Raw genomic sequence first — 16,158 nt, forward strand, 5'->3', positions numbered from 1 at the left:
TTAGCGACAAAATTAATATTTCGTCGCTAACTTCAGTTTTTAAAATTCTTCGTTAATTTTCGTCTAAATCCTAATCCCGCTTCCGTTCGATTTTTTACGACGAAATAATTTTTTCGTCGCTAAACATTAGCGACAAAACTTAATAATTCGTCGCTAATAATTTAATAATCCTAATGTTTAGCGACGAAACTTAATAATTCGTCGCTAATAATTTAATAATCCTAATGTTTCGAAACATAACATTTCGTCGCTAACATTCGCTAAAATCCTACCCCACCGCCCCATTTTCCTTTCCCCGCTGCTCCTCTCACGTCTCTTTCCCTCGCTTCGCCGCCTCGCCTTCCTCCTCCTCCTCCTCCTTCGCCTCCTACCCCGCCTTCTCCTCCTCCTCTAGGCATCTGGGGACGAGTGGCGTTGTCGACCACCACGAGGAACCGGCAGTGACGACACCGGTGCGGCAGACGTGGCGCGGCGGAGCCATCGGATTTGATGCGGCGAATGAGGAGCGAGAGGAGGAGGTTTCCGACGCGTCGAAGAGGAAAAGGGGAATCGCCGACGGAACCACTAGTGCGGCTCTCGGCAGCGGGCGTTGATGGGTCTGCAGATGACATGGCACGCGCGCTGCCGCAGGGGAGGCGCCGCTCCTCTCGGCCTTAAAAACCTCGGTAACTCTTGCTTTCTTAATAGCGTGCTCCAGTGCCTCACCTACACCCCTCCCCTCGCCCAGTTCTGCCTTTCCTCCCGCCATTCCTCACTCTGTAAACCCTAGCCCCGCCCCATCCCTATTTTCCTTTTGGAAATCTCATCAAAATCCATGGGAGGTGTCGAAGAAATTGCTGGTGCGGGAACAGAGATTTCAGATTCACGGACGAGACTTCTAGATGAGCTGCAAAAATTGCTTCCTCCATCAATAATGATACCTGAGAGGAGGTTGGAGCACTTGGTTGAATAGGCTCTTAATGTTCAAAGAGAAGCTTGTTATTTCCACAACTCTGTTGAAGGTTGTCTCTCATTGTACACAGATCATCAGTGTGGAAAGGACCAATTACCTTCTCAAACAACACAGGTGGGAAGTGTTCGTTAGTGTGCTATTTATATATTTGATTCTCTTGTATTTAAGTACACAAATTTCTGAAGTCTGATAGTCTATACCTTCATTCATATGTTATTTTTTTGAAGCTATTTTGCATTGTTCAGAGTTAACATTTATGTGCATATATTTGCTTTGGGAGTGTGTGAATAGTTGGAGCATTAGCAATATGTTTATTGATAGATTATTTAATTATTTAAGTCAGTTCTACTATTTGTCTTTCTGAACCATTTTTTCCTCATCGTGACAGATATTGCAAGAACACCATGATGAAGTATGGTTCTTACAGTTCTCCAACCAAGGAAAGTATTTAGCATCATCATCAAATGATAAATCTGCAATTATATGGGAGGTACATATTTTTAGAATTTGATGCGATTAGTTTGTGTCTCAGTGCCTTTTAATTAGCATAAAAGTTACAAGTGCAAAAACTTATTTAATGTGGTATTTTTAATAGCTGTCTTAATATTTTACATCACATTGGCATTGTAAGTAGCTTGACATGCCTAAGTTCACTTCTTCACAAGAACTTTATGTTACAGAATGAGATTTTGCATTTACAGGTCAGTAAAGTAGAAATGTTGACAATGTTGTTTGGTTCTTAATTATTGTAGTTATAATTAACCTAATTTCTGTTTCAGGAGGAGCTATCAATTCTTGATTCTAAAATTCAATCGTGTGGTATGTATTCTCCGCATCAGTTTTGCTTCTTACACAATGTTTAACACTATTTCAGCATTTTGATATTCCTGTCAGTTTGTTAATCAAATTAACATTTTATTATTCCATTGCAGGCTTCGAACTTCCATATAATTATCGGGGAGCTTGTTTACCATAGTTCTTGGAATAATGTTTGTATTTTGAAACTTTGTGTTAAACTTTGTATTTGTTGTGCTGTGATAAACTTTGTGTTAAACATTGTGTTGAACTTTGTGATGTGATAAATTTATGTGATAAACTTTGTGTTAAACTTTGTGTTTGTTGTGTGTGAATATGTTATTGAATATTATTTTGTGATGTGTATGTATTAGGGTTTATTGTGATGTGCATGTATTACAGGATATAAGGGAAAAAAAGAGAAACGGGAGCAGAAAATCTGCTAGTTAGCTAAAATCTGTTAGTTAGCGACGATAATATGCATTCGTCGCTAATGGGTTAGCGACGAATTTAACCAAATTCGTCGCTAACCTTAGAGATTTTTTGATGACCTATTTCGAGATGTTAGCGACGAAATTTTGACAATTCGTCGCTAATGTTAGCGACGAATTTTGAAAATTCGTCGCTAACATTAGCGACGAATTTTGAAAATTCGTCGCTAACTTTAGCGACGAATTTTTGGGGATTAGCGACGATTATTATTTCGTCGCTAATGTTAGCGATGAATTTTCAAAATTTCGTCGCTAATGTTAATTTGCGACAAGCTTATAGCGACAAAAATAGCGACGATATATTATCGTCGCTAACATATCTTAGCGACGAAATTATTAGGTTAGCGACGAAAATATTTCGTCGCTAAATACCTGAATTCTTGTAGTGCTTGCCAATCTTCGCCAACGTTCAAATAGCAGTCGACTGTCCAAGACCAGTCGACTGGCATCAGTCGACTCACCATACACCAGTCGACTGACCAGTCGACTCCTGTCTTCCTCTGGCTCGACTGATTTTTCTGTGTGCGTCTGATTTATGAGCAGTCGACTGCTGGCAGGGCCAGTCGACTGGTGAAGCTGAAAAATCATATTTCAGCTTCTCTTGACCTAGACCTCGACCTTCAAACATCTCCCACAGCCTCATGCCTTCCCTGGATGCTCCATCATCCTTGCACTAGCTTGAGATGCTTCCATCAGCTTCGTCATGTCAAGTCTTTGCCAAGACTACCCACTTGGACTTTTCCTTTCCAAGACTACCCACTTGGACTTTTCCTTGCCAAGACTTCCCACTTGGACTTTTCCTTGCCAAGACTACCCACTTGGACTTTTCCTTGCCAAGACTTCCCACTTAGACTTTTCCTTGCCAAGACTTCCCACTTGGACTTTTCCTTTGCCAAGACTACGCTTGGACTTTCCTGCAAACTTGCATCACACATGTTAGATCACAAGTATTGCCTAACTTCAAACATGGTTTAGCCAAACATTGAAACTCAATGCACTTGGGGCAAAGATTGCACCAACAAAGCATTGTAGGGTTCCCTCCACACCCGTCACCGCGACCAACTCTCCTTCTTCTTCTCGTGATTCTTCTTCCACAGCAAATCCTAGAAAATAGGGGCAGGCCCGAGGTCGGCCGGAGGGCACGACACGAGGAGGCACGACGCGGCTCGCGATTGGGATCGGTGGCATCGGACGCGGTGTTTTTGTGGTCACAAGAGTGCCCGGGGAGGCAGAGGGGAAGGCACAACGCGAGCAAGAATCGAACAAGGGAGTAGTCGCGATTTTGCATTATAACGAGAAGCTACCGTATTTTTAAATCGGGGTTAGGGTTTGGGTAAATTCAGATCACACGGCGGCTAGGCTGAACTAGCTTCTTAACCCTAAATACTGTAGCAAACCAACACTGTAGCAAACTGGATTTGTTTTTAGTTCGTTTGGTTCACCAACCAAACGAACTCTGATTCGATCCAAATCAGTTTTGTTCAATTTGTCTTCACAAGACGAAGCTTTTCATTGCATTCATTCTGACAAAATCTCTTCCATGATGAACCAAGCCAAGTTGGTTCAATTTGGTTCAAAACTGAACCCTTTGATTCACTAACCAAACGACCTCTAATTTGAACAAAATTAGTTTCGTTCATCTCGTCTTCGCAAGATGAGTTCCAATTTTCTCGTATCTTACCCAAGATCATAAATGTCATAAGTTCCTTTATTCCTCTTTTGAAAAATTATTAATTTCTAATCAAGGAGAGATGTCGAAGCGCAAGTTTGATTTTGAGGGATACCAAATCAACCACCCCGTCACCTACAACTTTAAGAAAATGTTGGCTCCATAATCCCTCTACGTTCCCCCTTCCTCCAGCAACAGAGACAACTATGAGGATGCAGACCTTGACAACATTGACTACGATCAATCCTATTTCCTGATCATCTAAACATAGGAGGCAGCGAAGATGATGATAAGATCAAAATATTTGATGATCCAGTTTATGATGAAGCCGACGAAGAGGAGATAGACCTAGACGAAGCATTGATCAAAGACCAGAAGCCCTATCGACGAAGCCATTGTCTCCATCATCTCATCTTACATTGATTCGGTGCCCCAATTTATTTAGCATGACAAAGATGATGATGATTATGACGATGATGAAGTGGATGAAATTGTCAATGAAGTTGGTGTGGATCTTCAAATTGAGGAAGAAGAAAAATAAACTGAAGATGTTAATACAGATGAGCATCAAGATTTTGATATGGATGATATCAATGAAAACTTCAAGTTTGATCTTATGACTCCCCCTCTCGAAAAGCTATCCCTGGAGAGGGATGACTTTAATGTCTTTGACTTCTATCACAATCTACATGGCCCAAACATTGAACTGGCGCCAAAGATGATGAACAAGGATAAGGCAGAGGAAAAGCATGCAGAGATTGCAGTGATGAATGATGTGCATCACATCTTGAAGTATGGTGAGAAAGATACTGACTTGAAGAAGCAAGTAGTCATCAAGCAAACGTTCGATCATCAACTTAAAAAGGATAAGGAACAACTACAAGCTTCACATATAGAAAATGAAGAATCCAAATTTGAAAGTGGAAAAGATGTTGAGCCCGTTGTTGATAATTTTATGCAGGATACGGATCTTAGGATAGATCTTTACAGGATAATTGATTGAGTTGAAACTATCCCCATAGTTCTAGGAAACAATACAAATTCTGTAGATTTCTCTAGCATCTTTTATCATAGTCAATTTGGAGCTTCTCTTGTAACAAATTTAAATTCATAGGAACGTCATTTCAGCATATGTAAAGTTTCTCCAGAATGGTCATTTTCTTATGGCAACACCAAGGCTATCATTATGGGCGAGTTTCTTTATGATCCACTAGAGTCTCCTTGGACAGTCACGTTTGGTAACATCGCAATTCCCATGGAAATTAAAAGGAACTCATCATAGTTAGATGTAATTTGCAAGGAAAAGAAATGCTTGAGGGATGCAAAAATGGACAAAACCAACATCTACGATATCATACTCGTTAGCAAATTGACGAGGATTTCTAAAGTCTAGCAACTACTAGTAAATTTTATAGATTTGGTGTCAGACGATCTTTTTCCTGGCGACTACTTGACACTACTCTAAACTTGAGGATGAGTTTTTTAACCAGCTGGGACAGCTGATGCAAGATGATTCGAAGATTTTATTACTATTTTTTATAATTTTTATTTTTAGTAATTTTTAAAATTTTTGATATTTAGAGTAGTTTTGAAATTTTCTATTAGTTTTAAAATTTTCTATTTTTTATTTTAGGATTGTTAAGTCTATTTAGGATTTTTAAGATTTCGAGTCCATAAAGAAATTTTCCTTTCTATTAGAATTTTTTTTTATTTTACAAGTAAGGGTTTTTGGTCTATATAAACATTTTATGAGTTGATTTTTAGGGAGGATAAGTTTTTGATTTAATAATATTTTCGACAACGCCATTTATTTTCCTATTTCCTGGTATTCTTTCGAATTAATAAGTTTTAGAAGATTATTTTCGGCGTCCGCAGTCGAACCAACGGATTCAATATTGTCCACAGAATAATAGTTATCCCATCCGGCATCAAGGTATAGTGCATAACTCTAAGTTTAGTTTGCTTTAGAGGCACTTCTAAGTTATTGAAACGACATATACCTTTGAGATATTTGAGTGATACTTTAGATATCCTCTAACTTTAGCCCTACATCTTCCATGTAAATATTTGACTTCATCAAGTGTACTGACAATCCTAAAGCATTTCCAAAAACCTTTAAAGCCTGAATTAAGATGCTCACAAACTATCTCCTCTGGACATAAGCAATAGATTATTCGTAATGGCTAAAAGAGTAATTTTAATTTGTCTACTCTTTAGATGATAGTTGAAATCCAACTCTGAGGTTCTCAATTTCATTAATCTAAAAAAGTGTTCCAAATAGAGAATAAAAAGAAGAGGTGATACTAGATCACCATACCTAAGTCATGTTTAACCTTGGAAATAGCCATGAAAATAACCTGTTGGAACCCCAAGTGGTTTGAACCACGACTATTTTGATATGTCGTCAAACTAGTCTAAGTTAATTCTTGCTTGTGTCACTAAGTTATGTGTCTAAGTCTGCAAGAAATTAGGAGAACACATAGGTACCCGATGGCTCAAGATTTGGTGGAGTACGATGAGGAATCAGAAAGGATAAGTAGTATCGGATATGGCGAACCTTAGAAGAAGACGCGGCGAGCGAGAAGGATGGAATGGGAAAGGAGTCGATGGGTTAGGTGCACCTGAAGAACGAGGAGCAATGAAAGAGTACTCCGACATCCGAGGCATGTGAAGTCAGGAGAAAGACTGAGCCAAGAGGTCGGACTAGTGGATCAGTCTATCAAACCGGATTGGTAGACCAAACTAGATCAGTCTATCGAATGCCACGTCAACAAACGATCAGACAAGGATCATTAAGTGGATGACCTAGCCATGTCCTAGATCAATAGAGCAAACCAGATTGGTCTACCGAATGCCATGTCAACAAATGACATTTGGAGCAGATAAAGTTATCCACAACATTAGCAAACGGCTAGTCTACCACGTCAACAAACGACTATTGCATTAGATAAAAGTTATCCCCCACATCGGTAAAAGCCCATTGCATAGGATAAAGGATGACTGCCACATCACTAGGATCAGTATACCGATCCCCTCAATCGGTCTACCGAACATTCCACGTTGGCACTTCAAATAGCGGCTATAAAAGAGACGAGGAGATTAGTTGAAAGATAACACACTCCAATTGTATTCTATTTTCTATTCTTTAACTATATTCTTACGCTCTAATCATTGTAATAGTCTTCTCCGCCTCCGGCTTATTTTCAAAGAGAGATCTTAGTGGACTTTCATAGTTCTTGGACTAGCAACCGTTGGCTGCAAACTAAGTAAAGTAACGAGCCTCATTCTCTTATGTATTAATTTTGGTTAATTAATACATCTATCCTTGCTAAGTTGTTAGCAAGAGAAAGATTAATGTTTGATTTGTAGATTGCTATTCAGCCAAAGGCCTCCGGAAAAAATTCATAGAACTCCATAAAGGCACCTCATAGATAAAATTGGCTAGGTGTGATCTGCTTAGAATTCAACTCAATAACCTTAGGTTAGAAAAAGGGAAAACAGCGACCCAACTACATGCGTGACTCAAGGAGATATTAACAAGCCTCCATAATCTCGCCGAAAGAGTGTCAAATTGGAACACTTTGAGGTATGCATTGAATACTTTTTCACGCACCCTAGAATGGATGTCTATAATAAACACCTATTATATTTCAAAGAATCTAGTGGTAAGTAGTTTAAAGGATTTGTTTTCTACTTTATAATTACACGAATCTAGATGTGTAGGTTTGAAAGAAATAGAAACATCAAATCACAACATCACTTTGCAAGTAACAAAGAACAAATGGGATTCAGAGGCATCAATGGATAGAGATGAAGAAGCCTATATGGTAAGAAAAATGGAAAAAAAATTAGGACTAATAACTTTGACAGGAGTCAAGCATCAAAATTGCTAAGGAGAAAGAAGAAAATAAAAATAAGATGCTTCAAAAGTGACGAGAAAATAAATTTTAAATTTTAAAAATTATAAATAAATTATATTTATTTTAATATATTATTAATTTATTATCATCATTAATATTATTAATTTATTTTATTTTATTTGAATCAAGAGTAATATGATAAATGTTAAACCGATTATTCTCTCCAAATAACTAAGTTAAACTAAACAACATTAAATTATATTTTATACCTTATAACCTTGGTTATGTGATTATTTGGTAATCACATAACCAAGGTTATATATGATAATTTGAACCAAACGCACACTAAACTTACTCTAACTCCCCTCACCTTCTAAGTCCACCTCACATCATGCCATCGAGCCATCAAACTATCCACAAACAAATAACTTAACCACGTCGAGTCACCAAGATCTCCAAGCTACTATATGCATTATTTTGACTACTTTCGCACTTGATGGACACGTTAGAAACATAGGTCAAACTTAATTAAATTTATTTTCAAACACATCACACTACAAAAAATCTACGTATTAGCGACGGACTAATTCCGTCGCTAATCCGTCTCTAATCGAGATTAGCGACGGATTAGAGACGGAAACAAGCCGACGCGAAAAATTCGATCGCTGACGTCACTTTAGCGACGGAATTTATATTTCCCTCGCTAATTAGCGACGGACTTTATAATTCCGTCTCAAAAAAATTAGAGACGAAAATTAAATTCCGTCTCTAAATTTAGCGACGGAAATTAAATTCCGTCTCTAAATTTAGAGACGGAAATTTTAAAATTCCGTCTCTAAATAGAGACGGAATTTTAAATCTCCGTCTCTATTTAGAGACGGAATTTTAAAAGTCCGTCGCTAGATTTTAATGATTTTTTAAAATTCTTTACCTGTATCATATTTAGAGTCCTGTTTACAATCTGAATAATAACATATCGTAATTAAAATTTAAAATAAACACTGCATCACATATCTAAACTCTGCATCACATATCAAAATACTGTTTACAATTTGAACAATACGACACTGGTTCACATATCAAAATTCCGATATCGTATTACAAATTTCATCAATACATAATACTTAATACTGTATCATATGTCTAAATACAATGCTACCAAAATATTACATATCTAAGCATCACCAGCCTTGACCTTGCCGCAGTCCTTGCAACTCCAAATCCCAACTGCTTTTCTTTTCACCACAAACTGTAAAACCAATATCACATATTTTTAATATAGAGAATCATAATCAACAAAAATAACCAGATGGAGTATCAATAACCAGATGGAGTATCAATAGCATATTTTTGAAAAGCAAAATAAGTTAGCAAGTATGTATCGGCAAGGGCTCATTAATAACAAACCAAATATGTTAGCTAAGGTTCTTGCAAGTTGAAAACAAAGAAGAGGCTAAAGGTCAAGAAGAGGTTACTAAGGTTCTTGAACAAACACAAAGCAAGGAATTGCAAGTTGATATTTTTTATGGCAAGGGTCCAGCACTCAAAGCAAGGATCTTTGCAGATTCGATAGGAGCCAACTAGTAAATATCTTTGTGATAGAAAAATGAAGTTACTGATCATTACACTCTACTAAACTATGCTTCGAGTTTTCAGTAGGTTGATAATGGTGCAATTTCATAGTAAGTTTTGGGGAAAATCATAGAAAAGGCAAATGAAGATGGAAAGAAATCCAATGTAAAACAAACTGAACTTACACATTTCCAGTTGCGTCCAACAAAAACCTGCAGTAACATAGAAAAGGCAAAATATCAGATGCAGCAGAGATGATAAGTGCATGGGTATACAGGATCATGCATTCTATTTATAAAGTACAACATTAATTCATAAAAATACAGAACCATATGACAAGATACAAGAATACAATGATATAAATTTACGTAAAAAATTCAACTTACCTCCCAGGCAGCTACTGATCAGGGGCATTAGGGTCCTGAGTCTCCTCGTTTAGGAAGTCTGCGAACGATTGAGTACAACCAGGTGGGAGTGGCGGTACACTCATGTTCTGGATCAATGTCCTCATCTCCGCTAGTTGTTGATCGTGTGCCCTCTGTTGCGCCTCTAATGCGGATAGACGATTCTTTAAATCTTGATTTTCTTCTCTTAGCGATGTCACCTCAGAAGAGGTTCCACTGGGACGACCTCTGGCTCTGGGAGCCATCTCACGATCATACACCACCTTTGCCTGGGACCCTAAACCGTAGAGGGTCGAACTCTTTTTCCTCCCTCCGACCACATCATAGTAAATTTGATTTATTTGGTCGGTTGTGGGAGTCTGTCTCTCACCTCCCTCAACAGCAGGCTGAGACGCCTGCTCAAATCTTGCATTCAATTCAGCCTGTTACAAATAAGATAACATAACAATTATGATAAAAAAAATATTTATTGTAATGTAATGGTATATAAAGTAAAAATTACAAATCTTATACCTCAAATGCCTGCGAGCGTTTATCGACATATGTGCCATCCTTGGACTTATGAGTTTTCGAAAATATCTCCCAACAAGTAGGAGGTCGCTGTAACTCTTGCTCCTGCGTAAAAAAATACAAATAAAATCAATATCAAATAATTACTAATACAAATGAATCTTTATTATAAACTTACTAAGTCCAATGTGTGCTCAACAATAGATTTGGATCCAGCTGTATGCTTTGAGGATCCGGTGCTAGGGCCAGCCAGCTCGGTATTTCTATTGGCTCGAGCTGTCTCTGCATTTGATTGCCATTTTTCTGCAGCCCAGATGGCACGCCATGCATTCCAGATATCCTCTGGGATGAAAGAAGGTCTGGTTCCCTTTCTCCTGCATTTATACAGGAGGTCTTTGTATCTTGTGGCACATACATCATTCCATGTTTCCTTGAATTCTTGCTCGTGCCCTTCCTCCCAAGTATATTTTTTCTGCCAGGGGATAAAATTCAATTAGTGGCACAAACACTAATATAAGTTAAATAAATTGATCATCAAATTTCAACTTTGAGTTCAGAACATTTTTGAAAATGAAGATCAATAATTACAATGAGCAACAACAGTGCATTAATTAAAATGACTTACTATGAATTCATCGTAGTAAAAGTCTCGCATTTCCTTGGAGACATGCCTCCAAGTATGGCCTGATTGACAAAATCTTTCCTTAAACTTAGAAGTAATATAATTTGATACTGCATGGCCATCCGGAGTGAAACTGTATTAGAAAACATATAAATGTTAGACATGTGTAAAAAAATATAATTATATGAATGAAGAAAAAGGAATAACATAAATACTTACCACCCTGCCACTACTCGCAACACAGTCCGGCGACCGGGTGCTGATGACTGATCAGACATATTTATATCTACGAAATAACATTACAACACAGATATATTTTGATATAAATACACATATGCATATGCAGGAGAGGAACAAACAACCAATATGTTGACTTTCTCATTGAAAAATAAATCCTTAGGTTAAATTAAAAAAATAAATCCTTTTGATTTTCTTCATGTCATTCATCCTTAGGTTCCAACTATGTCAATCAATATATTGTGGCTTAACAGTACAATTCATCCTTAGCTTGAATCTGATGCTTAGGGCAGTAACCACAGTGTGCACCTTTTAACCGAGGCATCGAACACAAACATGCCATTAGGTAAACTTAGAAAATGAATATGATAATTATCAAACCAGAACTATTCAGATCCGAATGAAAGCTGTGGATTTTTAATGGGCTTCAAAACCCTAACCTAAGGTTCATGCTAACAAATTTTTAATCAAAACCCTAACAATCAGGTCGGATAATAAATGTTAATCAAAACCCTAAACTGATAATTTTGAAAACTAAACTGATCAAAATCCCTAAACTCATCAAAGCCCTAAACTCATCAAAATCCCTAAACTCATCAAAGCACTAAACTCATCAAAATCCCTAAACTGATCAAAACCCTAAACTAAGGTTCAAAACCGGTTACCTCAAAAGAGAACAGTGATGGCAGCAGCCGGAGCAAGGAGCCGACGAAGAGAGGAGATGCCGAGCGGGAGCCGGAGCAAGGGTCAGTGGCGTCGGTGCGAGCCGGAGCACGCGTGGGGAGAGCCGGAGCAGGCGGCGCGGTGCGAGCGGGAGCAGCAAACCGATCGAGCACGTATGTGGGAAGCAGGCGGCGCGGTGCGAGCGGGAGCAGCAAACCGATCGAGCACGCGGGGGAGAGCCGGAGCAGGCGGCGCAGTGCGAGCGGGAGAGAGCACGCGGGGGAGAGCCGGAGCAGGCGGCGCGGTGCGAGCGGGAGAGAGCACGCGGGGGAGAGCCGGAGCAGACGCGGGGAAAAAGGATAGGGATTTAGGATTTTGTGACGGGAAGAGAAAAAAATGGATCGGCTCGGGACAAAAAGGGCATTAGAGACGAATTAGAGACGGAAGTTTATTCCGTCTCTAATTAGAGACGGATAATTTCATTCCGTCTCTAGTTAGAGACGGAAATAAAAATTATCCGTCTCTAGAAATTATCCGTCTCTAATTAGAGACGGAAATTAATTTCCGTCGCTAAGGCTGCTTTAGAGACAGAACTTAATAATTTCCGTCGCTAAATTTAGAGACGGAATAAATTCCGTCTCTAATTCCGTCTCTATTTTAAGGTTTTCTTGTAGTGTCAAAAGAGCGTGGAAAAGTCAACCACTTGAAAGTATCATTGCACCTACAATCTCACCTTTCTAACGTTTAACATTCCATTTTAGTTAAAGCATCAATTAGATGAATGAATAAACTAGGCAATCGAAATTCAAATCTCCCTCTCAACCCAAACTCCCCTTCAATCTGAGATTCTATCCTCGAGTGAGCTACTATATAGGTGACCCTTAGCTTTCTAATTGAGTAGAGGTTTACTTAGTTGATATTCTGAACTGCCCCCACGCCACCCCCTCCTCTTCCTTTTCCATGCATCAAATAATCATTATCACATGGAAATAATTTACATATGGCATGATCAAAGTATGTAAGCAATTAGGCATAAATCATGCATATCAAGCAAGTATAACAATATTTTCTAATTCTAGAATTAAGCATGAAAACTATAAATATAGTCCCTGCATAGCCACACACATAATCTCTCATGATGTTGCTCAAAAGTGAAAGGAAAACATTACATTAATCTCTCACATAATTTCTTATAGGTTTCATGCTTTTGGGTCTTCAATCTTGTTCATATTCTTCATTCCCTTCAAATCTACCTCACGTTAGTCTCTTGGATGCACCATGTCATTCTTCACCCCTCTCATGACCCACAAGTCCATCACCCTTCGGGCTACCTCAAACTAAACCTCACAATTGATCCTCAATACTTCAATTGCTTCAAGCTTTCAAAGCTTACTCCATGTGTCTTGTTTCTTCCTTTACCTTCTAGGTCCACCACCCAATCTAACCTCCTAGCCTCTCAACGAGTTAGACTGGGTGGTCACCTCCTAGCCATAGAGTCATGCTTGGCATGATCCAAGTTCAACTCATACTAAGCACAACACCAAACTATGCCTAACAACAAGGACAATGACTCTCCAATCAAGTTCTTTGCCATTATTTATATATTTTAATATGTTAAGTTATGTAAACTAGATCCTTATTCTTGTATTTTCAATTATCAAAATTCTTATTTGGTTTATAGAACTTATGCAACTTAAGATTTATAAGTTCTTTCAGACACATCTCAGGCGTAGCCCAAATAGGCTAGCATAGTTCAACATATGATCAAAACCTGATGCAGGATGATTCGAAGGTTTTATTATTATTTTTTATAATTTTTAGAGTTAGAGTTTTTTTATTCAATTGCTTCAAGCTTTCAAAGCTTACTCCATGTGTCATGTTTCTTCCTTTACCTTCTAGGTCCACCACCCAATCTAACCTCCTAGCCTCTCAACGAGTTAGACTGGGTGGTCACCTCCTAGCCATAGAGTCATGCTTGGCATGATCCAAGTTCAACTCATACTAAGCACAACACCAAACTATGCCTAACAACAAGGATAATGACTCTCCAATCAAGTTCTTTGCCATTATTTATATATTTTAATATGTTAAGTTATGTAAACTAGATCCTTATTCTTGTATTTTCAATTATCAAAATTCTTATTTGGTTTATAGAACTTATGCAACTTAAGATTTATAAGTTCTTTAAGACACATCTCAGGCGTAGCCCAAATAGGCTAGCATAGTTCAACATATGATCAAAACCTGATGCAGGATGATTCGAAGGTTTTATTATTATTTTTTATAATTTTTAGAGTTAGAGTTTTTTTATATATTTAGAGTAGTTTTGAAAATTTTTATTAGTTTTAAAATTTTTTATTTTTTTATTTTAGAATTTTTAAATCTATTTAGGATTTTTAGGATTTTGAGTTTGTTAAGAAATTTTCCTTTTTATTAGAAATTTTTCTTTTCGAGTTTGTTAAGAAATTTTTCTTTTTATTAGGAATCTTTCTTTTAAAGTTGTTAAAAAAAATTCTTTTTATTAGGAATCTTTCTTTGGGCTAAATATATATAAACATCTTATAAATTGATGTTTAGGAAGCAGTTTGGTTGATTAATAACATCAAACAGAAGAGGGGACACAACCCTCTTAGCATTTACAAAGGGTAAGGTGAACTGATAAGGGCCTAAGGGAGGAGGAGAAGGCAAGAACGATTCCCAAGAAGTGGGCCAGGTATAAGGAGAAGGAGGGCGGACATAGAAGAATTTCTTCTTCCAACCCTTCTGAGAGGTGGAGCACTTGTCTAAAAACTCAACACCCGGCCGGGCCGACAGGTAGGCCACCCCGGGGTCAGTGCTCTTTTTAGGGCACAAGAACTGGTGAAGAGTTTGGGAATCAAAAGGGACTTTGTAAATCTGGAAAATGATAATGGCACCACAAAGCAGACGATAAGAGTTAGGAGCCAATTGAGAAAGGGAAAAGCAGAAGTAAGTGGCTAAATCTTGGAGGAGGCAAGGAATGGGAAACCGCAAACCTGCCTCCAATTGCCCCTGGAAGAAGGTAACATAACCAGGAAGAGGTTCATGCGGTCGCTGAAGAGAAGAAGGTACCCTAATCTTATGGTCGGCAGGAATACCATACTGGTCTCGCAAAAACACCACGTCGTCCTCAGAGGACAACAAAGAAGTCTCGGTCTCGTACCAAGGAGCTAGGGTTTCCATAAGAACGAAGGAACAAGGTAAAGGTGGGCCAAGGAAGGTAATAAAGGAACCCCGGAAGGCAAGGAGGAAGGAAAGAAACAGAGCGGTAGAAGAAAAGCCGAAACCCTAGAGTTCGTTGACAAGAAGAAACAAACGCAAGCACAAAGAGGCTAGAGGACAGACTTACGAAAATGAGCAAACACGGTCGAGGACGCGGAAAGCGTGAGGGCAGAAGGAACGCGAACAAGAGCGGAAGGAAATCGGAGCACGAGAACACGCGGGAGGTAGGGTTCGAAGCGGCGAGCGAGGAAGACGACGAAGCGCGGGGGGTTTAAGTCGAACGGTCGAACAATCAGGACCGTTGATAAATAAACCAAGGCAATCACCGAAATGAACGGTGGACAATCCAGATCGCCGGAGGCCGAGATTAACGAAAGAGATTAAACGAACGCAATAATGGTGGCGGATCAGGATCCGATAGGCAGAGAGGCGAAGTGAATCAAACTCAGGTTCAGTCAGTCGAACTACGTCTCCTTCGACTAAACTAGGTCGGGAGGCTTGTGATCCGGATGGAATGACGTGGGCAAACGCGTAGGATAAAAGGGGTCCCTCAGAAGACACGTAAGAGGACGAGGCATCCAATAAGGAGAAGCTGATCCTCCTAGGAGGAGAGGAAGGTAAAGTAAACTCAGATCCTAGACAGGGGAGTCACCTCCCCAGCACCACGGCTAAGAAGTCCTATTCCCAGGATACGAACTACCCTGGGCCCACCTAGCCTCGAGGTCGGCACATACCTCAACATCTCACATGCGCCCCCCTACAGCTGGGGTTAACGCTCTACGCATACTCTACAAACCGACCTTGCTGAGGGATCGTATATCTTCGCTAGTGGCATTCGGCAAGCCTAAGTAGGCACAACATTCCCCCGCCTACCTACCTGACAGGCCAGAATGTAGATCACTATTCCAGCCGAACTCCTCCAAACCTCGATATCCAATATCCTACCACTCTCGCTGACCTCACGATTTGGTCTCGATATCATAAGCCGACCTCATGGCATGGTCGCCGCATCAGGTGCCTACCTTAGGGTAAGGATCCCGGATTGGTCCCTTCAACAACGAAATAGGTAATAAGCTCGGGACGGACCAAGCATCCCGTATCAACGCAGTTGAGAGCACCTTGTATCCACGCATCTCAACCGTC

The 16,158-nt window shown here is 39.2% G+C and overlaps 1 protein-coding gene and 1 long non-coding RNA gene across 3 annotated transcripts; one reads left to right on the top strand and one right to left on the bottom strand.

Moving 5' to 3' along the window:
• The first annotated feature begins 829 nt into the window (after positions 1-829).
• On the top strand, positions 830-2,030 carry LOC141814746 (uncharacterized). 2 transcript variants are annotated; one of them, XR_012600519.1, is made up of 4 exons: positions 830-1,066; positions 1,341-1,442; positions 1,732-1,771; positions 1,885-2,030. It is a non-coding gene; the product is annotated as an uncharacterized LOC141814746 (long non-coding RNA). The 2 variants fall into 2 exon arrangements; XR_012600520.1 differs by lacking the exons at positions 1,732-1,771; positions 1,885-2,030 and having other exon boundaries at positions 1,341-1,447.
• Positions 2,031-9,736: 7,706 nt separating this feature from the next.
• Positions 9,737-11,044, bottom strand: LOC141815173 (uncharacterized). The gene is made up of 4 exons (XM_074703100.1): positions 10,879-11,044; positions 10,432-10,725; positions 10,257-10,358; positions 9,737-10,165 (listed from the first exon to the last, which is right to left on the bottom strand). Exons 1-4 carry the CDS (start codon positions 10,906-10,908, stop codon positions 9,737-9,739), a joined length of 855 nt encoding a protein of 284 aa, XP_074559201.1. The 5' UTR covers positions 10,909-11,044.
• Positions 11,045-16,158: the final 5,114 nt, after the last annotated feature.

This window comes from Curcuma longa, chromosome 21 (genome assembly GCF_044706935.1).
Source record: "Curcuma longa cultivar G26 ecotype Majalengka, Jawa Barat chromosome 21, ITB_CL_G26_1.1, whole genome shotgun sequence".
Classification (NCBI taxonomy): domain Eukaryota; kingdom Viridiplantae; phylum Streptophyta; class Magnoliopsida; order Zingiberales; family Zingiberaceae; genus Curcuma; species Curcuma longa.